We start from the raw sequence: 27,116 nt of genomic DNA, 5'->3' as shown, positions 1-27,116 counted from the left end.
ACCCGGTATGATTATTGGCCTGTCGAGATGTTCCCGATCTCGTCGCAGTTCTTCTCTCGACTCGTGCAGTCGGATACGCCGATCCACAAAAACTAGCGAAGCGGCATTACGTGTACTGGTTAATTTTTCTCCTTGCGAGAGAATCCAGCTGAGATGAAAAATAGTGATCGAAGATGGCGAATGTCGGTATATTATAAACGAGGTACAAGGCAGCATCACTATTGGCGATGTGATCGGCGATGATTCTCTGCGAATAGCGTATAATGGTGAGGAAGTGAAGAGTATAGCCGGTGTCTCGGTTGAACCTGGAACTGCGGTATTATAAAGAAAACATGTCGGCTCGAGGTATGCGGAGCGCTAACGCATGCGCGGTACTGGATGCATAAATAAGGACAATCATAATATCCATAAAAATAGTAATAAGACGAATAATAACATAATTGCTCCAAGTGGTAGGTAGGTGGATAGGGTATACATTGCGATTCCCAGGGGAGTGGGGGACCGCCGGGTGGCACCGGGTTTGGACCCCTCCCATCGAGTGCAGAGAACGGCGTCACCGACGCCCCTGAATAAGAAGAGGAAGAAGAATAATAACAAGTGGACGAACACGCCTGCGACTCGCTCGCTCGCACGCAGCGTAGCAAAAGCGTTTTAAACTCCGACAGCGTAAAACAATAAATTGGTGCTCACCGGGCGCTCGGGCGAAGGGAAGGAAAGCGGTCGCTGTCAGCAATTGCCTTCCCCCCTCCTCCTGCTCCACCTCTACCTCCCCCTCCTCCGCCACCCGACCCCTCCCTCTTTGATATAAGAAAAAATGGCAGCTGCTGGTAGCGGCTGAATCAGGCTTAGTTATAAGACGCAGGCGCAGCTCCCGTTCCTCTTTCTACCGAGAGGGGAAAATTACGCGGGGGGTTTCGGGTACCGAGCGTGCCACGCCGCGCGTTTCTTCCGCGCAGAATCCCCGGCTATTGGCCGATCACCGCGTCCCGATGGGCGGAGTCGAGCAGCCCCGAAAGGCGGGGCCTCCGTTCGATTCAAGGCCACGCCCCTCCGACCGGGACACAGAGGACGCAGAGCGAAGGGAGGAGGCCCAACCAACGACCATCCTGCCGAAGTGAGGTCAGTCTACCAGGCACTAGGTCTGTTACGAGGAGCGTCCGCGCGTGCTTTTCACCGCTGATTCGGATTCCTGACCACCCGTCAAAAACCGGCCGCTGTTGAAACGTTCGCGTTCCGGGTTTAATACAAGCCGACGTCGTGTCCGTGCGGAGGATACTGGGAGCCCGCAGACGGAGTCGCTTCAACAGCGTTCAAAGGACGTTATTTATTTAACAGTGGTGACGGAGACTCGGTGGTTTGATTGTTCTTATCTGTATGTCGGCGCGATCATGTGCTCCTGAAGTATTGTGCCGAAAAACGTAATATGAATTTGTGCCCATATCGTTGTCTCGCATCGGTGCATACGACATGCAGCGTGACCATGTTTGACCGAGTGAGCGTGACCGTCGCCGTCGCAGCCGCAGCGCGTCTTCTCAAGGGATCCTTCCGTGCTCCTTCGGCGACCGACACTTGAGTCCTGGCGGAGCGTCTTAAGCGAGGGAACTGGAAGCAACGGGCCGTCTACAAGGGAGGGAATGTTGCTGGAGTCGCGTACCTTCGCCGGCTGCAGGAAGAGACACGGACTGACGGTCAGGACTGAGACCCGGGGCGGTGGCGCTGCAGAAGAGGAATCCTCCTGCTCGCGCCTCCTCGGTAAAATGCAGAGCGAGTCTACGACTACCACGGTTAATTCTGGTGGAATACCGCGGTGCAACCGAGACGACGGCGACGAGAGCTCGAGCCCTTCGCCCAACAGCAGCATACCTGGGCTGCTCAACAACCTCAGCAACAATTGCAACTCCAATCGGCCATGCGCCACGGACTTCAGCATAGCGGCCATCATGGCACGGAGAGATTCACGCAACCAGCAGCAGCAGCATCATCATAACCGGAACTCGCAGCAACAAGCCGTCGGTGGAGGAAAACTCCATCAACACGGTGAGTACGCGAGTTATTTCTACCAATTCGGATCGTTGACAGTTGGATCAAAGAGTTCGTTGTCGAAGCTTTACGTCCGATGTTCGCAGTCGGTTTTTAATTTTAATTAGGTACATTTTAGATCCTTTCCCGAGACAGTTTAAGAAATATGAAGCGAACATGGACGGTATTTCAAACATCCATCGAGAAGTGAGGCCTCCGTTGGGCACGGATTAGATATTCTGAAATTGTTTGGGTGCAACAATCGTCGTATGAGACAGAAAAATAATACCCAGCTTCGACAAAAGTTGGCGAAAATTTTTACGCGGTTCAGGCAATTTTCCAAGACGGCAATATTTCGCTAGATCGCGATGGTGATAGACTGATTAAAATATTCAGTGATAGCAGGTCTCGCATTCTCTTTCTGCGCAGTCTCATTATACCGACATTACGTTACTCGAACAGCATAATTTTCAGGAGATGAATAAGATTAAGCGACCATTAACTGTGTAATTAATTGCACTCGAGTAGCAAAAAGATTTGTAATACCTCTTGTGAGTTCAATATTCAATTTGCAACGAATATAAGGATAGGTGAGCTCGAAATAAATCATCGGAGAAATGATCTCCACAAATTGAAGTGTTATAAATGAAAACTCACCATTCAATGTCACTGTTTCTTCGCTTTGATTTGCAAGAGTTGTCTAAACCGCTTTCAACCGACAACATTATCGATCTAAAACAAAAATTTGAGAATAAGTGATGCAAAAATGATCTAATTTCGAGAAGCGAAATACTCGTTGCTCGTTTAGATCATTTTTCTGAGGAAATGTAGATGGAAAAATTCATCTCGGAAGATTTGCAAACCATTCGTTTACGACGAAACTATAATATCAATGATTAATAACTTGAAATTGCAGAGTGAGCGTTAGGTTTTTAATTTGAAAAAAATTGCAATAACGTATTAGATCCAAAATAATTGATGATCGGGATTATGCGGCGTTTAAAAATATTTTCTGTTGTAAAGAAAAACCGGTTTAGATAAATTCCTATAATTTGATTTTAGTCACAGATTCCAAGCATTCGATTTACCAAATTTTTGTTTCGGTACTTTCGTGTTTAGAATGTGCACACGATACATCCTTAAAATCACCATGAAACTTCAGTCGAATGACTCGTACGGCGCGAAGGAAATTTGAGTGCCTTCGAAATGTCCGACCTCGATTAAAATAATTGCAAGAAAATGAACTGCGGACAAAATACAACATCAATTAGCATCTACGTGTCCGATTTTCGCAAACCAGTGAAGTAAACGACCGAAACACAAACAAGCAATTCGCATCGATTCTGACACATAAATTTAACTGTTTCGATACTTGCGTGTTCGAGACTGCGCAAGAGTCGCCAGATCGTTATAAGAAGAAACAATTGTTGGATACTTGGGATTAAAACGGCAAGAAATTTGATGTTGATTGAATTACGCGCGGCAAGGAAGAGAAACTTACAATAAATGCTTCGCGTGTCCGAACCACAATTATTGAGGTATCGCAACTTTGGCAAGAATTCAGTTGGATTTTCCTTGGAACAGAGTAGATTTGACACGATAGTTTGCCAACGTCGGTGACCGCGAGGAAACGATTCCAGTCCTGCGTGATTCGACGCAGACGTTGCCGTCGAAACGCGGGACCAGGTGCGGACCATAAAGACATTTAAGCGATCGGGATGGCCGAGCGGTGGTAGGGCAAAGGGAGATATCTCGAGACGAGGGATCCGTGGGTGCCCGTAGGTGCTAACCAACAAGCTAGCAGCCGGCCTAACTACTGTTGGAATGAGCCCTATCTCCCCCGGCATCGGAAACCCACTGGTTCGTTGTTTACAAAACATAACAATTTACGCGGGGACCGAACACGCACGCAAAGCGACCATTAATTTATCACCGAGCTCGGCGATCCGTGCCTCGAAGACTGACTTTGGGCCCGCCAGACTCTTCTTCCTTCTTTTCCTCCGTCTTTCTCTTCCTTTCGACGTTGAGAACTTTCTGCAGTCAGGCTTCCTGCATCCTTGACTTTACCTACTGCATACATCCTGACAAAATTTGTGCATAGAATACACAGACGCTATGGAACACGTTTGCTTCGGTTCGCCGAGGTCTGAAGCATGTACAGTCTGGTCATAAAAGCCTCGCAACAATGGCTCAAAAAGTTAAGATGCAAGTTTAATCGAAATGAAAAAAACTCTTCGTGATCCGGGAAAAAATTTGTGAAAATTTCAAACCTGAACTTAATTTTAACCGTACGCATTTTCATAGATCAATTTCGCACAGACTTTTGCAACCTCTGCTTTGTCGACATTTTTTCTTATATTTTCTTGACCTGACTGTACATCCCATAATTCCTTAATAGAGCTGTGCCTCTGTTTGGTGTCGTCTCGGAGCTGATAGCCTTTAAACTTTTAATTTAAGGCCTGATGAGGCAAGATGCCGCTTAGCTCTTAATCATATACACCCGCAGTTTACACCCATACCACGTGGCTTCACTCATCGTACAAACCCTGCAGTCAGAACGCCGAATATTCCCGAGTCTATAAAACGTAACCAGGGTTGTTCGCGACGGCAAAAATCTCTGTCAAAATCAATGCGAATCATTTTGCGTCCTTATTTTTATTTCAGTTTATAATCGAATGTTTCCTTACGATTATAGTCAAGAAACCGAATGTGTGACTGAAAGTTATTCTTGCATTGCGTTCGGCTTTTTTTTCACAATGTGCGTGTGATTGAGGGGTAAAAATTAGACGTCCATTAAATTTCATCCACTTTACACAAGTAATTTTCTATCGAGAGAATTGAAAGAAAAAAAAAAAAATTTCGTCAAAAGTTGAGAAGGTACGACTAAAGTTAGCCAAGCTGAAATTAGTTTAAACAAACACCCAATTAGTATAACAAGTATTTTTAACCCCGCGATTTTTTAATGTAAAAGCCGGTCTATTAGGCATTTTAGAGTAATCTACTTTGTGAATAGATATCGTTGATTACCAAAATGATGAAAGTAGCAGCACAAGTAATTTCGACGGTTATTAGAATTGTTGATGTACAAAAAAAAAATAAGAAAAAAAAAAAGAAAAACTTGACCCTGGAACTCCAACATTGGATCATTTGTATGTATGAGAAATATTTCAACAGTGAGTAAAATGGCTACATGTATTTGAGTCTTGCAGACAATCATGATTAAATAGCATTTTTTCGGCAAGGTAAAAATTTCGTCATTTATTTAAGAGTTCAAAAAAGACGCACATTATAACGTAGCCAAATAAGCGACCAGTGGGAACGATTCGTTGTTAGGGTTTACGGGTGCCATGCTGATAATTACGTTGAGATTTTACGGTCAAGATTTAGGGAGAATATGTTGAAATTTTGTTAGAAGATCAATGAAGCAATCAAAAAGTATTATAAGACTATGTGTAATTTTTTTCATCCGTTGATTCACTATATACACCACATTTACTTTACTGATAATAATCACTTTTTGTTGTAATAACTGAAGTAATCAGTAAGAATGGTGAATTTTTATGGATAAATTATGGGCACTCATGAGATAACATGAACTTATAATAACAGCAAGATAATATTATATTAAAAGATATAATGTAATCTTTGATCGAATTGAGAGGTGCAGCCCGAAAACAAGAGTTTGACTCCGTGTAGTAGACTGAAGCAGTGAGAATGGAGGAGCAGTATGAAGAATAGGAAATATTTGTGGTACAATAATAGGAGATGAGGTATTCCGAGTTCTTTTATCAGGCGCATACTCTGTCAGTAAAATAAGAAGCACTGGCTGAAAGACGTATGTTTTGGTTCAGAGGTACTGAATAGAGCTGTTCGAATAGAGAAAAAATATGTAAAGTAATAGATTTTCACTGAAAAAAGCTTTAAGAATAAGTAAGTTATTACAGTTGCTTTTTCCATAAGCGAAAGATCAAAGTTATTGGTTCGGCATTTTAGGCTAGATCGATTTGGATGAAAGAAAAACACTTCAAGTTCAATATGAACCAAAAAATGGACTACATTGAAGTGGATCATTTATATATACTCAATCTGGGGGTATTTGCAGCTTGTAAGAGAATCGGTAAAAAAAAATCGCTTCGAAAAAAAAAAACAAATTTGCAAGGCTCTTTCATTTAGATGTTACTTATTGTTCGTAAATTATACGAGTATCTGAATAGTTCGATATTCTGTCGTGAAAAGCGTAACAACTATTTCGAGAGCAGTAGGGACGCAGTTTTTGAAATGTTGCTTGCCGTACTGACAAAAAATAAATTTTATCATTAAAGAGGATTGAATTGAAAAAGTTCTTCACAAACATCTACCATAGATTATTTATTGTAGGTCAAACTCGAACAACTTTTTTAACAAATGTTTCGAAAACTTTTTGTCTTCCCTACCCTAGAAATAATTCCTGCATACCTACTCCGACGAAAAAGATGTTTTGAGAAACGACTTTTGAAACACTTTACGTGAAGAAATTTACGCGATTATGGATGTAAATATCTCAGTTATATCAGAGTTTTTATCCGTAGTATTCCATAAGCCGGAGTTTCTCAAAAAAGTTTCTTAGAACATTTTTAGAGCATTTTGCCGCAGTAGGGTACGAGTAATTGTTAAGTGGCGGGTTTCATTATTCAACCCACCGTTGGAAAAAATAGATTTTTTCCCCATTGTTAATCAAATTACACGTAATTCCTTCGCAAACGTTTGATAACATGGAAATACAAAATTGCAATAATAACGCGTTAAATAGACCAAGCAAAAACTATGCAGCACAAATGGCGCATCGAACAACGTCGCAATATATGACAAGATTTGGGAGCGTAATGATGCATGTTAATTCGCACCTTTATGAATTTTCGAAATTTATTAAACCATTATAAACAAAATATACACTAATTCTGAAAGGCCAACTCATTGAAAATCATTCTAAAATTGCCCAATAACAATGTTTTCTCCCGACGTATCGTTACGTTAACGTTACCAACTTCAGTCTCATGAAAATCGGTCACTGATTCACGCATGCGCAAACTCTCACGCACGTCGTCGCAAGCTTTCGACGCGATGCGAAAGATACGGGACAGTAACAAGATTCTCACCCCACGCAAGACCCCTGAGAGCTCAATAATCTGCAGTGAGGTAAACATAAGTTTATCGGTGAAACAAATTCTACCAGTAGAAAAACACGGAGAATGTCGCGAACTGGCAAGAAGCTTGGCGGCCAATGGCCGCTGATCTGTTGTCATAGGTTGCTAAATTTCGTGATAACAATGGGAAGGAAACAATCGACAAGCCTCCCGAAGGGTCGCGAGGTACGATGCTTCGCTCATTTGAGCTATCAAACAAGAAATTAGTTAAAGATACTACTCACGGAGACACAGAGCGAGGATACGGCACGTTGAGTCAGGATGCTAACTGAAGAAAGAGACACGCAATCACAATGATCACAACGATCACAACGGATTCTCACCGATAACTCTACAGAAGTAAGGCGCACGAACTTGACGACTCCTGCGACGCGTTACTTATGTTCCTGATGGGACCCGCGGCGCTCGCGTTCACTTGTTTCGTCGTGTTTCCGAGCCTCGTTGTAGGATGGCGTTGGTGGCGAGAAGGTTGAGCGTCGCTGCCGCGAGTACAATCTGGACATTGGCCATCGGATGAAGATGCGTAAAGTAGGCTACGGTCTGAATAGAGTAACAACCGCTACTGTCAGCAATCTCGTATCTTTCTTGCACTTTTTGGCACCGGTCTATCTTTGTTCTAGGGACTTTTCAGCCGTGACAATTTGTTCCGAAATCGTAAAAAGCCCGAGTGAGTTTATCTCGTGTAACTTTACTTGTGTCCTGTAACAATCAGTTTCAGAAACTTGGAGATATTTGTGTGAATTCACTTGCAACATAAATTCCTGACAGTCTGGCAGCTTTCTGAAAAAAAACTCTGAGGATACAAAAGAAGTATAATTTAATTGACGCCAAAATACCGCTTGACCAGTGTAATTTCTAGTAACTGTGTAGGAATATCTCAATTTGATTGCTGAAATTTCGGCAGATTTATGGAAAAAGTTTCGTAGCTTGTCAAAATTTCCGCAAACTTGTCATCATTTTAGTTTTACTGAAAAAATTTTTCTACAATATGTGCAGGATTTTTTAGCCACATTTAAAAAAAATTGATTTCTACTGTTTCCAAAATGTTTCCACTTTCGCTCAGAAGTCTATCCAGTTTTTCAAAACACGCCACCGACAGAAGACACACCAAAACACTATATTTCAATACATAAATCAATATTTTTCAGATGTGTGACGCACTGATAGAATTTGGTATATTATGTGGCGAGGGACGAAAGTCGGCGATTGCGACGAGTGTGAAGCTTGCGCCTGAATAAAGCGTGGACGGCAATTACACGAGTTGCGATCGCCAACTTTTGGCCCGAGTCACACACGATAGTTTTTATAATAAGCGAATGAAAAGTGGTGAGTTAATTTTGTGGAACGTAAGTGGGCAATTTCTTCTCCCTACGGTCAAAAGTGAAGAAATTGTGGACTGCGGATGCGCGAACCTACCTTTACAACACACTGAGATGAAGTTGGTTACCTACTTTCTTTCCGCTAAACTGCTACGCGATCCCCCAATTTTCATGCACGTTTGATAAAAAATGAAATTGCTGAACGTGTGATGGCAGAACAGTATTTACGTTCACGTTTCGAATCGTACTAATCCTGTAACTGCATTTCATGCATGTTTCATGATACGAACTTACTTTGGGAAACTTGTTTATCTCAGAGGCATATTGTTTGATGTTGACTTGCTTGGAAAATGTGGAAAAATTTAGGAGTTTGAACTCTCTACTGTATAATTCGGTTTTGGTCGTATCGAAACAATCATAGCCTTACACTTTTTTCGTGTGAAAAACGAATGGAGAACGGTTTAATTAGACAAGAATGAACGCAATATGCAGTTCTAATTCGTCTATTGACTTACTTACAAGAATGTTTTTATCTCTTTTACTTTACACAGTTCCTAACTGAATCTCATACAGCGAAAAACAAATTTATTTGCAAGGTTGGAATGTTTTGCTCTTGAACTGAATATGACTTCAATGCGAACTCTGATAAAATGGGTTGACTCTTGAGAAGACGTAAAAGAAGCATAAGCGAACAGAAGCATATACATCTAAACGGATGTAGGTATATAATTGTCGTCCGTAATGACTGAAGTATTTTTAAATACTTGCTCTACCTTGACGTATAAATCTTGTAACGTACTACTTGCATTGAGTAAGTCACGAAGCATTAAGTGGCATGTAAATTTAGACGCCTTAATTAAGCCAATTAGATACATATTTCTATTACGGACGTACATATAAACACACACGCGTATCGTTATTTTTGTAGATTATCGTGAAATAGGATGTACATATACCTAATGTATTGTATATTCCCGAACTGAGACAGATAATTATTTCCAATTAGTGGAACAGACGGTACTAAAATTCGAGCCCTATATTTTTCTCTTCACTTTTTGTAATGACGAATCGATGCATGATTAGAAAAATATCGAAAAAATATAGGATAAAGCTATCGTCCGTTACACTAGTTTCATTTTTCAGTTCAAATATCGAAGAAACGAAACACGTTCATTCTTTATAAAGTGTTCAGAAATTTTCCGGAAAATAACATGTGTAAATTGGTTTTCATATTTAGTGATCAAGTATCTGAAAGTAAAAATAATTTTCATTACTTTTCTTCTCAAATTTTTAAACATTATCGAAAAAACTCTTGAAAATTGTTATTTTTCTTTTGCTTATCGAATCTTGGAATGGAAATTCTGACACTTCTAAAAATTATCTGGTAAATCTTTAGAGAATACTCGAAAAGTATTGGGATTTCGAGGCCCTTTTAAAACACGCTGTAAATGTGTAGTATTTTTAATGGTGCGGTTTTCCGAGTTCTTTATTCGTAAGATATTTGAAGAAAATAGTCAAATCAATATGTTTACACCAGAGTTACATGATTTATCGAAATATTAAAATTGAAAAGTGTGTGAACTTGTACCCAGAGAATTTAATTTAGGTTGTTACTCCGTTCCTGCGTCTGTCTGTCGTCTGTCAACACTCAGACGTAGAGTTTCCGACCGTTTTGAATGAACAATATCTCCGACAGGTCGCGGAGCAAGAAAGCATCGGGAACAGAGCGCCGCCATTCTTATAAATAGCATCTTATTTCCTCTTTAAAGAATTCCTGTCGAGGCATGGCATCTGTGCTCTGACGCCACGACCACTTCAGAAGCAAAACGCATCAATTGAAATATCACCCTTGTCGTAGCTGTGTGCGAGCGTCTAGACGAACAGCGGAGCGTGTTTTGTCCTCCGTTAGTCGTAACTCCACGCTGACGCATTTCAAATTTCTACAATCAGAGTCATTGTGAACAAGCGCTGGTAAAGCAGTCGCCTAATTTTTGCTCTTGGTGGTCAAAATTCAGTAAAACCGACAACGTGAATCGCTTTTTTCAGAAAGGGAACCGGGTGGCTCAGGCGTTTCAAGGGGAAGACCGCCGCCTTTGGATAATGTTGACACGGAGGAAGAACCGGAAAATGATGACGCCGGAAGCACGAGTGGCAAGGCTGCGTCACCCGCAAATCCTCTGCTCCAGGAGCGGTCGAATTGCGAAGAACTCAGGCACGTCGTTTGCCATTTGGAGACCAAGGAGCTCTGGGACAAGTTCAACAAGCTGGGTACGGAGATGATCATCACTAAAACGGGACGGTTCGTATATGAAATTTATGAATCTTAAGAATATTAGAATTCAGGTATGCAATAGACTCGAACAGTGTTGGCGTGAAAAATTTGAGAAACGAGGGTTTAGAATCAATAATTGAATCAAGTACTTGCGAGTTTTATCGGAGAACTATCCCATTGCTGCGTAAAAGAAGAATTGAAGACTGCAAATTACACATATACTGCGGAAACATTGTTATGACCTAATTCAACTTTATTAACCTCAGTCGCACTTGTTCAGTTCTTATTTAAAATTTTTGTCGTTCATAAATAGGCGAATTTTTCTCACAGTGTATTAATGATAATGACAGTTAAAATGATAACAACAACAACAGCAACGATAATAATATAAATAATGTTAATAATAGTAATGATAATAGTAACTACTGCCGTCAAATCCGGAAGGGTAGGTCCCCGTGACGTATTGCCAGCTTATGGGGGGCAAGCGAAGAACGATCAGTAACCATCATTACGCGTCTGCAACCGTCTTAAGATGTTCCATAGAAACATTCGCATTTGTACGGAGGACTAGTAAAATAACGAATTCACTGAAACCTGTTAAATTCCAATAATAAACCGAACAGTCGATAAATTCGACAATCATTTTCGAAAGACGAGTCGCTTAATGAAAATCGCAACCTAAGATCGAGACGACATTAAACAGCATGTCGCCAGTTCAAGTTGCTTATACCAAACCCCGTAAGAATTATTCTTCTCGACGTTTTCCCAGCTGCCGGTCTTGTCCGGTAGCCAGATTAGATTTCCCTCGAAGTCGATGGTAGCCAAGAGATACGGATATACGTTCGTGTGATCGCGGTGCATCTTCGAAGGTGCGAAGGAGTACCGTACCATTCATCCAAGGAGTATAAATAACCGAGGACAAGAGCCATCGGTCAGCTCTAGCGCCGATCGCGGGTTACGCGTCATTTGATCAAAGAATCGAGAGTCGGGTAAAGCCGTATCTGCATGTGTTTAAAAGGTAGAAGCGGATGGTGCTGCTCACCGCGGTAGCGGCGCGAACCTCGACTTAGCGCATCGCTGCGCCACCCTTTAACCGTGGTCCGAGAATCCAAGAGGGGAACATTAATACAACGTCGCGCCCCCTGCTGGGCGCGCACTAAACCAACCACGGGGACACCCGCCGATCTTATCTCGACTTCGATCTCGCGACCGGTGCATCGTCGTCTCCGAGTCGAGTAGGCGACTCGGTATGCATTCATCCCGGTCGAGCCTCGGGGTCGTGAGTAATGCTTTTATTTATCAACCCGTCCTTTGTTAATGAATTGAGCGTGCCGCAGGCGTTGGGCTGAGGGGTTGCTGCAGGTACCTAGTATCCTATCTCTTCCCACGTGGGAAACCCGGGACTTTGTAACACAGGAAGACAGGTTTTCGATGGGGAGAATTGGGAGGGAGTTGAGGAAGAAGGAAGCGAGCAGGCGCGCAACGGCGAACCGGAGACAAAGGAAAACCGACTGATGGGGCGGGACACGTAAGTTGACGGGTGAAGGGAGCGACGACCAGCGTCGCGACGCGGATCTAATTACCGAGGCGCTGGCGGACGACGCGCTGCGGAACTGCTCGCGTTTCCCCCTCGCGGGGGATCAACGCTTGGTGAGCGCTAGGGCGTGGAGACCGTGCGGCGGGCAATTAGGTACCCACCCGTCGCCGTAGACGCCCGTTCTTACCCTAGGATTTTCTTCCTCCATTTCCCTCCATTTTACAACAATTAAGAGGAGGGGAAACTTCGGTGCATCCTTCAAAGTCCCAAAGGCTGTGATTTATTTTTCAAATTTGTTAATATAATTTCTATCGAATATCGTAAACGAGAGATTATTCGAAATGCTTATCTTCAGCTCTGCTGCAGGTGAAAAGATATTCCGTTCCTGTTACGCGAACAATCGTGATGAGAATTATTGGATTTTGAAATTTTTTTTTAAAAACGAAGTCTACGCCAAGTCGGGTCTAAGCGCGGATTCCTCTTGCAAAAGCAAACAACCTCCCTGTGTTGAAATCTATCCAGTTTTCCTGAATTCCGGGGGAAGTGCAGAAATACCGAATGAAGTATTGAAGCATGTTGATCGGGTCGCATACTTAATTATAAAAGTAGCTTTTAGCCCAATATTTTACTCTTTATCAATTTAATATCGCGAAACTGAATTGTAACCGTTTGCGCGAAGTTGTCTGTCTCTTTATAGTCGCAGAATTCAGTTAAAACGGAGGTTCAAACGATCAACTGATTACGCTGTATTGCTCTGGTCATACGAGCATTAAACAATAAATTTAGAAATACCAATCGAAAAGTTGAACAAAAACTGTAGATAGTTGAACGTATACTGAGCTTATCGCTGATAACGAGATACTACAGTGTGCGAATATTTGTGATTGACAATATAGTTATAATGAAGTTACAGGATACGAACAGTTTTCAAACGACAGGCCCGCAATGATTGAAATAAAAGTTAGACCATGATGCTTGCGAACAGCGTCCAAGATGGACGCTGCGTTTTTATTCCTCCAATGTGAAAAAAGGAAAAATCGCAATGGTAACGCCTGCCTCGTTTAACTCTTCGCAGGCGAATGTTCCCGACTTGTCGAGTGTCCTTTAGTGGCCTGAGGGCGGAGGGTCGCTATGCAGTACTGATGGACATCGTCCCCGTGGACAACAAGAGGTATCGATACGCCTACCACAGGAGTTCCTGGCTCGTAGCCGGAAAAGCTGATCCACCCGCGCCTGCCCGTCTCTACCTTCACCCCGACTCTCCCTTTACCGGGGAACAGCTGCGCAAGCAGGTCGTCTCCTTCGAGAAGGTCAAGCTGACCAACAACGATTTGGATAAGCTCGGACACGTGAGTCTTCATCGCTGTTATTATTATTACGCTTCCTTTTTTCCATTCGTTCACCGCAATTCTCCACATCTATGGACATCTAATCGCTGTTACAATCTAATTGCTCATGTGTCGGGCAATTTTTCTACTAAAGTTCATTCGATGTTTCGATAAAACTCACTAGTCGTTTCAAACAGAATGCGCTACTACCGTTTTTCCCCTCTAATTTCTTGTTACCATCACAATGATTTAGTTCGGGTAATTAGTGAAGAGTGATGAATGGATGGGCATCCGTCAACTTTTCAACCCGAATTGATCTGATATGTCAAGGAGATATTTTAGCTAAATAAAAAAAATAAAAAATGTGTTGCCACTTTTCATCTCATAATTTCTTGTGACTGTTGCAATGATTTAGATCAATTAATTCAAAGTGACGGATGCATCGATAGGCCGAAGTGAGAAAGCTCAGCAACAGCGAAAGCCACCAAGTTAAAATGGTTCGTTTGAATTTCAGCTTGTGCTTAATTCGATGCACAAATATCAGCCCCGCATTCACCTTGTGATACGTCCCGACTCCGGCGCTGGAGGACCGATTTTGGATCTCGAGCAGGAACCTTACAAAACGTTCGTCTTCCCGGAGGCCATTTTTACAGCCGTAACCGCCTACCAAAATCAACTCGTAAGTCGCTGAGTTCTATCTTTCTACTTGCCGAGGGAGAGGCACGGAAACATTTGTAATTGAGTCGCGTTTTTGTCTAAACGGAAAAAAAAAATAAAGGAAATGCAACAGTGTTTATAGTTAGGGAGAAATGCAAACAGCCAAACGGGATCTTAAATTACAAGTAGCGGGTGTTTTCGGTAAATTGACGTCTGCGGTAAAGCTTCAAATCCTGAAAAACAGAAAACAAATCGTACTTGCTTAGGTACGTCGGAGGAAAGAAGAGTCAAACCCCTCAGAGGAACATACATATTGTCAGCTAAGTCGAGGAATGGTTAAATTTTGCTGTGACAGAGTGTCAAAACTTACGCCCCAGGCTTACTTGTGATCCTAAATCTCGCCGCGATGGTTACAGTGGCGCAAACAACCAAGATTTGGTTTCAAATACCTCCGCTGATGGAATGAGCAGCGAAAACTTCCGCTGTGCGTTTCACGCTGTTCTTGCAAATACACGTTAGATTGGCCGGGATCATATTATGTGGAATTCCTCGACAAATTTACCTTCACTGAAGTTTTACGATCGCGTTGTTTATACACATACGTTTGGATTAAACGCAATGGAAAAGTTTCTTCGCCTTAGACGTCTTGCGCTGCTGCACCGTTAAGCGGAAGATTAAGACTGATAAATGAACCTGGAATTCGAACGAAACTTTAAGAAGTAGGCTGGATATTAATTATCCGTGCACTTACGCCATCGCGTAAGTCTTATTATGAGTAGTTAGTACTCGCTATCGTCGACTTCCGTTATTGATTATTCGACAGTCATTCTCAAATTAGGTTCATGCCCAATGCATCTGTACAGTATTTCAAGATCCACCGATATTACCCGAATATGAGCTATCCATAAAGTTTTTGTTCGCAGAGTGATGGTTACTTGACCTATAGATGATCAAAATGACCGTTATTGAACTAGTTCATATTCGAAAATAATGAACATTCGACTACTGTGCAATTCTTGACATTAATTTGAGGCTATGCCAAGTTCTTCAATAGATCATCACTTCAACAATGGTCGAAAACATTTTTTTAGAAAATTTTTACAGATTTCACAAACTTTGAATGTTTTTCATTATATTCAGCCTATCCCCACGTAACTTATCCCATCGAACAATTTCACAGACTCCATGTATAGGTTTTGTAAAAAGTTTACAAACATTTGCACAGATTTGAGCTAAAATACAAAATTTTTTAAAGTTTCACAACTTTTTTCAAAATGTCTTTTTATAAAAATGTTCACACAGTGCCGGTAAAAATACTTTTACCCTCCGTCGACCCGGTTGATTGACTTTCGAAAAAATTTTGTGCAGTGTAATTTCAATGAATTTTTCTCAAAACACACCTCAATTTTTGATTTCTTGATTGAAGTTATCCGACATTGTCTAAAAAAAAAGTGTACGTGATATTTAAAAGTATTCGAATATGATTAACCCTTTGAAAACACGCCTATTTTTTGAATCATGCAAAATTGCTGGGTCAAAATGACCCGCCTGTTCCACTTTTCATGTCATACCATTTAAAACGTACGAGTCCGATCTACCTGAAAAAATCCATGGGTATAATTTCACTATCATAGAATATGACAAGTCACAAGTAAGAAAAAAAAAGTATATGTAAAAAGAGAAATTTTTCACGAATTACTGTTTCAGGAGAAAAACATGGGTCAGAATGACCCGGTACGGTCTCGATGGGTTAATTGGAAATAAGTAGAGTTTACAGTAAAGTCGCTGGCATTTTCGAAATACTTGTTTAAAAATAGTAGGAAACGTTTTGTGCCCGAAGGATCAAGGCGTATGACTTTACGAGCTTAGGTATAGAGGCTCGAAGGCAAGACCGAATTCCGGGAATCCCAGCGGAAACGCACCTGCGAAAAACGAGCCCACGCGTCGCGGTCAGCTCTTATAACAACGAGCCGGGTTGTGAGCACGTAGGATATTGTAGGTTTACCGAGGGCTGCGGATCTGCATTATCGTATTTCACGGGCGTCGTTTAGAGCGCGCGTGTGGTCCAAGCAGCCGCCGACGTCGCCGACGCATTCTCGGCCGTCGCGGCGCTCCCGCCGCTTTCTCCGCGTTCCCCGTTCCGGAGTTTCCTTCCACCGTTAGGTTAGGATCGCCCGCTTTGAGACCTCCGCGCTCGCCGTCCGCACGCGACGTCTCGCGATCACCGGAATCTGGTGCACCTCTGATCTCGTCGAAGTGACAATAGACGAACGGACGGCATTCCTTATTCCTCCGCTCCGCTGACTTTCCGCAGTGACGCAACGTTGACTCGTAAGAGCTCTCCATGCTGCACTTCGCTTCGCGAGCTTCGCGAGCTTCGCGAGCTTCACGAGAGAGAGAGAGAGAAAGAGAGAGAGCGGCGCGTGTGCGAGCGGGTGGTCCAGCTACCGTCTTCTCCGGCGTCCCAGCCGCGACGACTCGGCCCAACTGTTGATGACGATGATGAGGTGCGAAGAGATTGCTCCGGCAATTACCTACGCGCAGTTCTTCGTTCATCACTCCGAATTCTTTCGACCACGTCACGTCGAGATGTATCAGATTCGTTCCTTCCTGGCAGCCTCCGACTCTTCGAGACGTCTTCCCGGATCTCGTTATCCTCTCTACTGTCACCTACTGTACCGTTTCTCCTGTTTTCACAAATTCTCTCGTCACACCTAAGTTTCTTTCCTTTTTTTCTTTTTGCGACACACTCCCTGTTCGGTACGGCGTGAATATTGCAACAAACAAACTCATTTCCGATCTTAGTCTTCGTCGATTTTAAAGCAGTAGTGATTATTCTTCATCATCAGCTGGTTCACGTTCAACCTCTTCTCTATACCTTATTGAATTATATTCCATTTGCACGGTTCCGTCATCGTTCCTAGAGATTCATAACTTTATTTTACGGAGGTTCTATCTTGCCTTATTTCCCCCTATCACATCGGTATTGTTTTGTTTCGAGTTTATCTAAAACTTCAAACACGGTACACGAATCGTGAGTAATCGAATCAAGTTACCGAAAAACTTGCTTTCAACAAGCTTACCGAGATTTCCTGGAGGTGAAAACTCGTCAGTTTACAGGTTATATAGTTCTGCTGATTTCTAAATAAGCACAGTCTATTTTTATTATACCCTTGCCACGTGTTGTGCTCGCATGTGTATAATGTAAGACTGATTCACGAATCTGTTTAGCTAATCGTGCGTTGACTAACATCATAAAACGAAATGACTAAGTCTCCATTCCACCTAAAATCTAGTTTTTAAGACTCCTGAAGCGACAACCCTTTGGGCGAATTTTTGTCCAACACTTTTGCGATTGCTCAATTCTTTCCGTAAAATCTTGCTTAACCATGCGAAGAAGATATATCGTCAGTGTCATACTGTATGTGCGGATGTTTCACTAGAAATTCATTGCACGCAATCGGGTTTTCAAAATATATGAATACATTTTACTATTTGAAAACTTATTTCAACAAAATAAAGGTGTAACTGCTTGTACGAAGTTTCCTTCCACATTATACTTTTACGATTCAACTGAAACAATCAGCTGATCTACAAATGCGACGCCATATTGCTTCAAATCAGCCATATTACTTTCGATCCCAGTTACAGCGCATCGAGAATTCATTACACTATTTCTAAATAAGGGATACAAAAAAGAGGTGACTTGTTTAAGTAAACTTTGTTGAGCTTAACTTTTGATTTGTGCAAATTTTGAAAACGTTGCACCGGCGCTGTGGAAAAATTTGGTATCTCATCCGAAGACCGTACCAAAGCTTTTACTAGAACACGTAGAACCTGTTAAATTGTATCAAACAATGCTTGACGGAAGTTGACGAGAGCTCTCCGGCGTCCGTCACTTCCCGAGGTCCCAAACTGCATCACGTTTAACCGATGCGTCGTGTTAGTTTTTAACTTGCCGGTTCGTATATTTCCTCGTCTAACCCTCGTACTTCTTTGCGGTAGGCTGGGATCGGTGGTTCCTGTCCCCTCCCTCGACTCTTCGCTCTCGTCTCCGTTTAACAGGATTTTTTTATTTTTATTTCCCCCCCCCCCCCCCCCCCCCCTGCTTTTTCTCCACCGACTTCCCGTAGCTGCTGGCAAGTCGCATCACGCTGCGCCGGTCGCGCCGAAGTCATTTCACTTTTTGCCCCCCATCTCCGACTTCACTTCTCGACGTTCTCGTAATGACCTTACGAGCGTTTCGCATCCAACGTCCTTCTCACTCACACGTCATAATTCATAACTTAACTGCCTCGCTTTCCCCTTGAATTCCCCTCGATCCCTAGCGCATGACTATTTGTCTCTCTTTCTCCGACCATTCTTCAGAGACACACTGTCATCGGAGTGATGCGTTGCCACCGCATTCCAGAGTTATTCAAAATGACACGTACGTTGCTCGCAATCTAATCATCCATAAAAGAGAGACGAGTTTTCAAATCAATTTATACACCCGTTGGTTGGTATTCACGTTCGATTTAAACGACTGCCAGCATTACGTCGGGTAACGGCTGTATTCAAAAATTTTCTCATTCGAGAGGTACTTAATTATTCCTGCCTTTTGAAATTATTTCTAAAGACTGCCAATATCTCTTCAACACCATTGAATGCTTCTTTTACTTGTTTGATTCTACGATGAGATTCGAATACACTTTTAAAATTTTTTCTATCTTAAAATTTCATCTGATCAGAATTCTGATTTGAATACCAACGGTAAATTAAGAAGATCGTAGGAGCATCGATCAATATTTATCCTCAAGTTACTCAGACTCCTAATTTTATTCAGAAGACATTTTCTTTACAACTCCAATAAAATACTTTTCCTCCGCATCACATTGGTATCGGTAAAAATAAAATTTCTCACGATTGCACCAACGTAGATTTTTATCAGGAAAATAGCAACGCGTGCAGGTGGGAGATCGGCTGATTCTACCCGAAATTTTGGCATTTCAAGGCTTGTAATTTGATAAACTCCAAATTAAGTTGATTATCGCTTCGAGATAATAGCGTCGTCTGCTAATCGTGAAACAATCAATGCCTAGCCTCACCTAATTTCCAGTGATAACCAAGCTGGTTGAAATCGGTAGTGTGGTTAAATTTCGGCGATATTAGCCTCCCCCCCCCCTGCCCCTCGCCCATCTTTTGCTTACACTTTACGCGGTACGTGGCGCGTGGGTGGGGGTCAAAGAAGGAGGCGATGGTTTTAGTGGCTGCAGGCGTCGCCGTCGGCGGCTGAGCGAAAGAAAACATAAATAATCGGGCTCAAATGAGACAGCAGCTCGAAGCCACACACGGCGGTATCAGCAGCGTCGGTGGCGTCGGCGACGGCAGCTCGGTCTCTCTCTCTCTCTCTCTCTTTCTCTCCCTCTCTCTCTCTTTCTCTCTTGCTTTGCGAGAGAGCCACGAAGAGAGACGGTCACCAAGTTACGGTATGGTATAATGACTCAGAGCGCTCCGCGCGAGACGCTTTTCAATGAGTGTATCTCTATTAAATATATAAATAGACACGCCTTTACCTACGTGCAAAGATTCAGACCCTCTCACCCTCTCTCTCTCTCTCTCTCTCTCTCTCTCTCTCTCTCTCTCTCTCTCTTTCTCTTCCTCTTCCTCTTTCCCGACGGTCGCGTTACAACTCAATTTAACAAAAGTCGATCGCCGACCGAAGTTGGCCATCATTGTTGTCAACACCGCTGACGGTTAAGTTATGTTGATTAGTTTTATAGCCCATTTTTAATTTTTTTAATCAATCCCCTTATATATGAATCTCAGATGTGTAAGAAAAAAATTAGTTATGTAATCCTTTGCGATGCATATCGGATGTTCTCGTTACTTTATTCATGAGCCAACCCGATTCGATTTTACTAAATAATAATAACAACAACAACTGAAAATCATTGTTGTAGTCGGCTTTGCTCAGAAATTTTTTATCCGCAAAAAAATCTGTGCTATACCCAAACTAAATATCAGGGTTCCTAAGGTTTTGTCCAAATGGCCATTGTTCTGAAGTTCTTAGAAGCTTGAAATTTATGCGAAAGAACTGTTGGGTAAAGTAGCACAACTATTTAGTACATAAATAACACCGGAAAGAATATGTAAGTCACGTGGTTAATCGCATATGTAAAAGCACTGCCAGTTTCGAAGTAAGAGATATCGGAAATCATTTCTTTTAACCACCATTATATCGTGATGTCAGTGTTCAGTATATTTGAATAAAGGTGATGCTCCGGTCGATTTCGACGTTGACGTACACATCTCCACATATCCAACAAGTCCACGCAAACGCAAACGTGGAAAAACGCTTAACAAGCGATTATGTATGTAATTCTGAACAAAAACACTGTAATTAGATATTTGCATATGCGTATGTCAACGTCGCAAACCACCAGGACACCACTTCAACCTCACTTTACTGTTCTGACCTACAAAATCTTAATTTTGATACATTGACATGCCGAAATCGTAAATAATTATATTACGCGAATGTCGCATTGAAAAGGCATTTCACTATCAGTTCTTGTGGTTATCTACAGCTACATTTAATCATTTTTATCAATAAATTAAACATATAAAGCAGATAATCGTTACCGATTTCCGAATCGGTTTTCGTAAATGTAATTGGTGAGAATTGTTTAAAAATTTTTCCCTCGGACAACTCAGTCCTTATTTCGTAAACCATTTGGACTTCACCGGTTGCACATTATATTTGACAAACAACATTTTGGGACTTGGTATGCACACCTAGAAAACAAATGTAATCGGTAAAGGGCAGCTTCAGGATACATTGAAGTGAATTTAGCGGAAATCAATTTATGCAAATCGTTGAATTTCCAAAAGTCGAGACTTCCGTTTTAGATTTGTACTTCGACCATGACGTACACCGTTTCCTGTGCATTTATATTTATACCTATATACTCGTATCAGCCTTGGAAATGCGAAAAAAATGTTAAAGTGTCGAGGATCAGGGAACGGGGAAGCGGTCCAGATGTTTGGCTAATGATGTCAACGGATTCGTTACTGTGTGTCCAGAAGAGGACCCGGACGAAAGAGTCTTATTACCCTGGCCTAAGGCTTCACTTGCCTTACTACGACCCGGCGAAAGCCGGGGCTGCACGTGGTGCTTGTGCCGCGCGAACACCCAGTCTAATTGGACCACCCACATGCTTCACTTCGCTATACCAACCTACTTCACTTCGGCATGCCATGCCCTTCTGGATTTTCGGTCTCTTTTTCTCTCTCCCCGCGTTGTAACGCCGTTCGTTTCTCTTGTTCGTGTTATTTTTCACCTAGGCACCTTACGCAACACGATTGAATACATGCAGCGATCTCATCAAGAGCTTGAGAGATTTTTTGAACGATGCCCATCTTTTTCTAATTATCACACAAGCACGACCGTGAATCTCATCATTTCTTGGCATTTGATAAGACTCCGTTTTTCCGTAGGAAGGTAAAGTGTAAAATTCGAATTGCTAAAATTGTCGACAAAACGGAATAGTGACAAATCAACTGAGCGAACTACATTCTACACTTACTCTATCCTGAGTAGTAGGATCGTTTCCAACCTTGGCAAATGATGGAGTTTGCAATTGTGTTTGTGTGGTGATTAAAAAAAGTTTGGAAAATCAACGAAATCTCAATAATTTTGTCGTTATAATATCCTAATGCATAGATGATTGTGAACCCTAGATATTTTGGTACTCATTCGTCAATTTTTTAAACTCTTCTTGGTGGGCACTGAAACTGGATCGTAAACCGTATGATTCCCAAGAATTTGAAAAGATTTCATCACCCTGGTAAATGAAAAAAGTTTAAACTACGGTTTTCCCAACCTGTCGGTGAAACATTGGAGTCCCACCATCCCTTTAGGGCGCGAAGCATCTTTACGGATAGTTAATACTGCTTGCAGAGTAATAAAACCGATGAAACAACGCGAGGCTGTTGAAACCCACATCGACAGTAACTTCCCTGTCTGTTACATTTCGGGTTGAACCGAGCATTAACCGCTCGTTTATCAATCTACGAAGCAAACCAGGGGTATTGAACATTGCTGAATAGTTCAAAGAAGATGTATTTTTTTAACGACTCGACCAAATAAATAATTCGCTAACCGTTGGCGATGACGTTGCGTGACGGGAAACGGAAATCTACAAGAAACGTCAAGTTCGGTGGATCGCAGTGTATAATTCTAGCAAAGTCCGGCCAAGTTTCGAATCTTCTTAGAGGTAATTCGAACGTTTTAAATCCTGTCTTATGCCGATTAGCATCAAGTTCACTGTAAAATTTGTCCTTTGGCGGTGGATTCATTGACAGAGCTCAGATGGCTTCTGCAATAAACGACCACCGTGTCGGTGTATTTAAAACCTGTCGACATCTGGGTGCGTGCGAACAACACGCGGATCTTTTTTCAAGCAAAAGGATAAGCGTGGCTCGATCGCATCTGGGAGAAGCTTCTCTTTGTTTCGGTTAATCACAGGCGAGGGTTTTGGCACAAGGTTGTTTAAAATTAATAATTGTGAATGTTGGAGAAATTCGTTAGGAGTAAATTTTTATTGGACTATTAAATTACCCTTTTAAAATTAATTGTTACACAATCTCAGTAGAAAGTCGGGAGTCTCGATCAAATGAATTAAGCTGGTGTTCAAAAACGATTCACTTTGATTTCAGATTACGAAACTGAAGATTGACAGCAATCCCTTCGCCAAAGGTTTCAGAGATTCTTCTCGACTAACCGAATTCGAGAGGTGAGTGTATAACATGATCCGAAGAATTTTCGTCACACTTTGGTTACAATGCGCCTTGCGAAAGCAAGTAATGAGCTCTCGTACCTTGCTGCATATTGAACATATTCATTATGAATTGCGCAAGTCGATTTCGTTCAATTTCAAACCGAGTGACACGCGAAAGTAATAACGGTGTCTGATTCGAAAAGTGTGAGCCTCGGTTGCTCGATTGTATAATCTGCATATTTATTCGGAAACGTGTACTTTACGAAAGAATTTAAATTCTTGAAGCACGCGCGTAAAAAAGAAAAACAGATTTTCACAATTAATCGTAATGCATGCAGCAATTCAACAACTGGTTATATAATTATGAAAAATATAACCAATTTTTTGCACAACGGATTTTCAGTTCTATTTTCATTCTAATTCCGTCACAATCGTGATTTATTCAGCAAATAGAATGCATTTTTATGAAACTGTACACAACAATGCAAATTTCTCGTTCGGAGTTTCTTTTGCCGTCAGGTTCGCAAGCTTGACGAAAACAAGCTTTCGAGATTATCTTCAACTTCAAACCAATATATTATTTGTTGAACGATATTAGAATTTAACTAGTTATTGGAAATAGCTTCAATCCACTTGATAAAAAATTGCTGTTTCCCGCGAAATTGAATCAACCAGTCACAACTCGTCATAACTTCAAGCACTTACAAATGTGTACGAAATGAGCCAGGATCTAATTAGACGAAATTGGTTAGTCTGCTAGAGTAAGCGATAAAAAATTAGCGCACTCGCACTTCAACCAACAATTTCTTGATATTGTTACGATAGAATCTATACTTTGGCAAAAAAAAAAAAAAAAACTCGGAAACAGAATATTCCAGACAAATTTCACTAACATTTTCCAATCTATTCTGAAAATTTCGAATTCTCAGAAGATTTTAGAATCTTATCAGAGACATTCGATTTAAAGTAGAATCCAGGGTAAGGTAAACATCAAAGTATTTAATGCAAATATTACTTCTCTGCTTACCTCGTAATTTTTAAGTCACGAAACGTAGCTCAAATCGTATTTTCGGCTCTTGCCGGACTCTGATTTTTCCTCCCCCCGTTTCAAAACCCACCCATGAAATTCCACCGAAACCGTACCGACCATCGGGAAATCCCAAAGACGATCCGAGGACTTTTCGTCACACGTGCGTGCAATAAAATGAGAAAAAAAAAAAATCAATCATCCACGAGTGTACACTTGAAAGGGGATGTTTCGTTTAAAATTGCAGAGAGACGATGGAGTCAATGCTGGCGGAGCAGCAATACCTGCGATCGCCGTTGCGGCTCTCCTACGAAATGGAGCAGCTCCAGGCGGCGGGAACCACGAGCAACCTAAGCCTCGAGGAGAAGGCCCTCCTGGCAGCTCGATCTCAGCTCTTCCTGCGGGCGGCGGCAGCCGCGGCGGTTGGGCCTTACACACCCCTTGTTAACCCAGCGTTGATGTACTCCGGTGTCGCCGCGGCAGCTTCCTCGAGTCACCACCACCACCAGCAGCAACAGCAGCAGCAGCAGCAACAGCAACAACAACAGCAGCAGCTCTGGTGGGCCTCGTCGATCGGGCCCACTCTATTCGCGGCGGCGCATCATCACCATCAGCAACAGATCGCGGCCTCGAACGCGCAGCAACAGGCCGCAACTGGACCAGCGGCGCCCCGCCCACTTTACCCTTCCGCCCTGGCCTTGGCCCATCACCGTTTCTCTCCGTATCACACGGCTAACCCTGTCTCGGCAGTCACATCCTCCGCACCCTCGCCCTCGCCATCCAGGAGGGCTACACCCTCACCGACCGACAGTCTTTGCTGCGAGGCCCAGGACCTCTCGCCCTCCTAGTCCGACGCCGCCTTTCCTCTTCCTCTTACTCCGCGTAAATGTCATCGGTATTTTCAACCCCCTCGATCGCTAAGCCCGGTCTCCTCCTCACCGACCGCTCTGCCCCACCTCTGAGCATCCGTTTGGCCTCGATTCACACTGAAATGTTAATCGTTATGCGGTACGAGTGAAAATTTTTATCAATTTGACAGAATTTTGTCTGAGAGACAGTTTTTTTTCGTTAGTACTCTCACGGTAATCAAACCCTGATACTAAATATCCACAAGAAAGAAGTTGAGGGTGCGAATTTACGCCCAAGTTGAGGGATTCTTTTTTTTTTTTTTTTTTCGTCAGGGTAAGTGAAACAAACTCGTACGAATTATGAGAAATATTTTTGTTTTCGTCGTATTTGGTGACTCTGTAAATTATTTTTTGTGTGTATGCGAATGTTTTAAAACTCGCAGTGTTCGTGATAGTGTAGAATTTTCCTTGTGGGAATATTTCTATGTAAAAAATCGTCGAAGTTTAGGAAAAGTCGGAAGATATCAAAATTGTTACAACATTTAATTTTGGTGATTATTTCTTATCATTTATCGGTATTTCTCACCTGTGAAATTTGGTAATTTGAAATTTATTTGAAAAACTCGTCAAATTCTCGGAGACTCGTTGTCGGAAAAATTTTGTGAATTGCCGATATATTTGAAGAAAATCAAAAAACCGTCAATGTCTTCTGCGGTGAAAATTGAAAGCACTGTACGTGCTAATTTTTTTTTTCCAACATTTGTGAATACAGTGTAATTTTTTAGAGGAAGATTTTCAGTAAGGCATCATCATAGCAAGAAAATAATTCCATCACTTGAAATGATACCGAGTGCATGTTTCAGTGAACAGTAAGGTACGAAATTTTCCACTCGATGAAATTTGCTACCTACAGCAGATTTCAAAAAGCTGCCGCTTAGCTTCCTATCAAGAAAACGGAGATGTCGTTTAATAGAAAATACAAAACCTGGCAGTAAGTCTTGTCTTGTGAGATCACTGTTACAGCTGTTCGAGAACACTTCGATAAAGGCACGAGAGAAAGGTATTCTTGTAAATAAATTTCTGGAGGAAAACATTATAACTGTAACCTGGCTACCCTCGAAAGATGTACGACATTGTATCGAGTACTACTATGTAAATATCAACTATAGGTTATCCGCCTCTACTACTGTAATATAAGCTGTATATTTCGTATCATGACTTATTGTTATTGTTATTTATGTTTTAACGGCTATTCATTGCCATTGTTAAAAAAAGTACAGGATACGTTGTCTCCGTAGTTGATATTCATTGAAGATGAACCACAGGCGAGATATATCTAAATTTGTAAGAAAGAAACCTAAGAGTGCAGAAGTTAGAGAAACAGATCCCCAGAGTTCAGTTTTTAAAGATTATAATACATTTGGGAGTGATTAACCACTTTCACGGGATGTGTACTTTTATTTTTCAAAGATTGTCATAACGTCAGAGCCTCGGGAAACTATACACCGAAACGCGTATGCGCCAGCTTTTTTTCGTTTGCTGAAGCAGGTTGACCAACTTGGTCTGATTGGATCCCAGCTCGATTTGTCCGGATTTGTAAATGCTTGAGGTTAGGATGAATTGTAAGGTGGACTCATTGTGAGTTACGGAATAGTCTATTCAATTTCACAAGGAAATGAAATTTCGAAGTTGAGTGGATTAACGTGACGGACAATAAATAATCAAATCGTAGCAGGTATTCTTGATCAACCAAGGCAAGTTGGTTAATATTGAAATTTAAATATCTTAATCCAGTTTTTATCCGGTTGGCGAGCCTGACGAGCAGACGAAACTTGAAGCGTGATTTGGTCCGATCATCCAATGAAATCGAATTATTTGGCACATTCACATTAGGGTGTGCAGTTTCTTAAAATTGTCTCACCATTTGCACTTCCAGAAATATAATGTATTTTGTACTATTTTTACAATTACACCATAATAATATGATTATTACTGCTACCATGATTAGTATTAGCATATAGCGAACGTTAAATTGTTAATGCTTGTGTTGTGAGAACGCCTACCTATCACCGTGCAAGTTGTCCCTTGTAAATATACCCTATAATAAACTCTTGTACTGAATCGTTTCATCATCTTCACTTTCCACGTATCTTCACAATTTTCA

At 41.8% G+C, this 27,116-nt stretch overlaps 1 protein-coding gene and 1 long non-coding RNA gene across 2 annotated transcripts in view; one reads left to right on the top strand and one right to left on the bottom strand.

The window, feature by feature from the left end:
* LOC124292829 overlaps nt 1-7,543 on the bottom strand; it is a 64,604-nt gene extending 57,061 nt beyond the window's left edge. Inside the window, exons 1-2 of the long non-coding RNA XR_006902764.1 lie at nt 7,427-7,543; nt 2,677-2,751 (exon numbers count right to left, since the gene is read on the bottom strand). This is a non-coding gene — a long non-coding RNA (uncharacterized LOC124292829). The remainder of the gene's footprint in view (nt 1-2,676; nt 2,752-7,426) is intronic.
* On the top strand, nt 1,140-27,073 carry LOC107216538 (T-box transcription factor TBX20-like). The gene is made up of 6 exons (XM_015653758.2): nt 1,140-2,037; nt 10,568-10,820; nt 13,406-13,679; nt 14,173-14,337; nt 23,016-23,092; nt 24,352-27,073. The coding sequence occupies exons 1-6, from the start codon at nt 1,635-1,637 to the stop codon at nt 24,950-24,952; spliced, it is 1,773 nt and encodes a 590-aa protein (XP_015509244.1). The 5' UTR covers nt 1,140-1,634; the 3' UTR covers nt 24,953-27,073.
* The last annotated feature ends 43 nt before the right edge of the window (nt 27,074-27,116 follow it).

The sequence above is a fragment of the Neodiprion lecontei genome, chromosome 2 (genome assembly GCF_021901455.1).
Source record: "Neodiprion lecontei isolate iyNeoLeco1 chromosome 2, iyNeoLeco1.1, whole genome shotgun sequence".
Classification (NCBI taxonomy): Eukaryota; Metazoa; Arthropoda; class Insecta; order Hymenoptera; family Diprionidae; genus Neodiprion; species Neodiprion lecontei.
Note: the sequence above shows the minus strand (reverse complement) of the source record. Positions and strands in the feature narration are given on the sequence as shown.

What these genes read in the sequence shown, in the direction of transcription:
- LOC107216538 (XM_015653758.2), top strand. Translation starts at nt 1,635, where the DNA reads ATGTTGCTGGAGTCGCGTACCTTCGCCGGCTGCAGGAAGAGACACGGA. An exon ending in AGGAAAACTCCATCAACACG is followed by an intron (nt 2,038 to 10,567) that starts GTGAGTACGCGA and finishes CGCTTTTTTCAG; the next exon opens with AAAGGGAACCGGGTGGCTCA. An exon ending in ATCATCACTAAAACGGGACG is followed by an intron (nt 10,821 to 13,405) that starts GTTCGTATATGA and finishes AACTCTTCGCAG; the next exon opens with GCGAATGTTCCCGACTTGTC.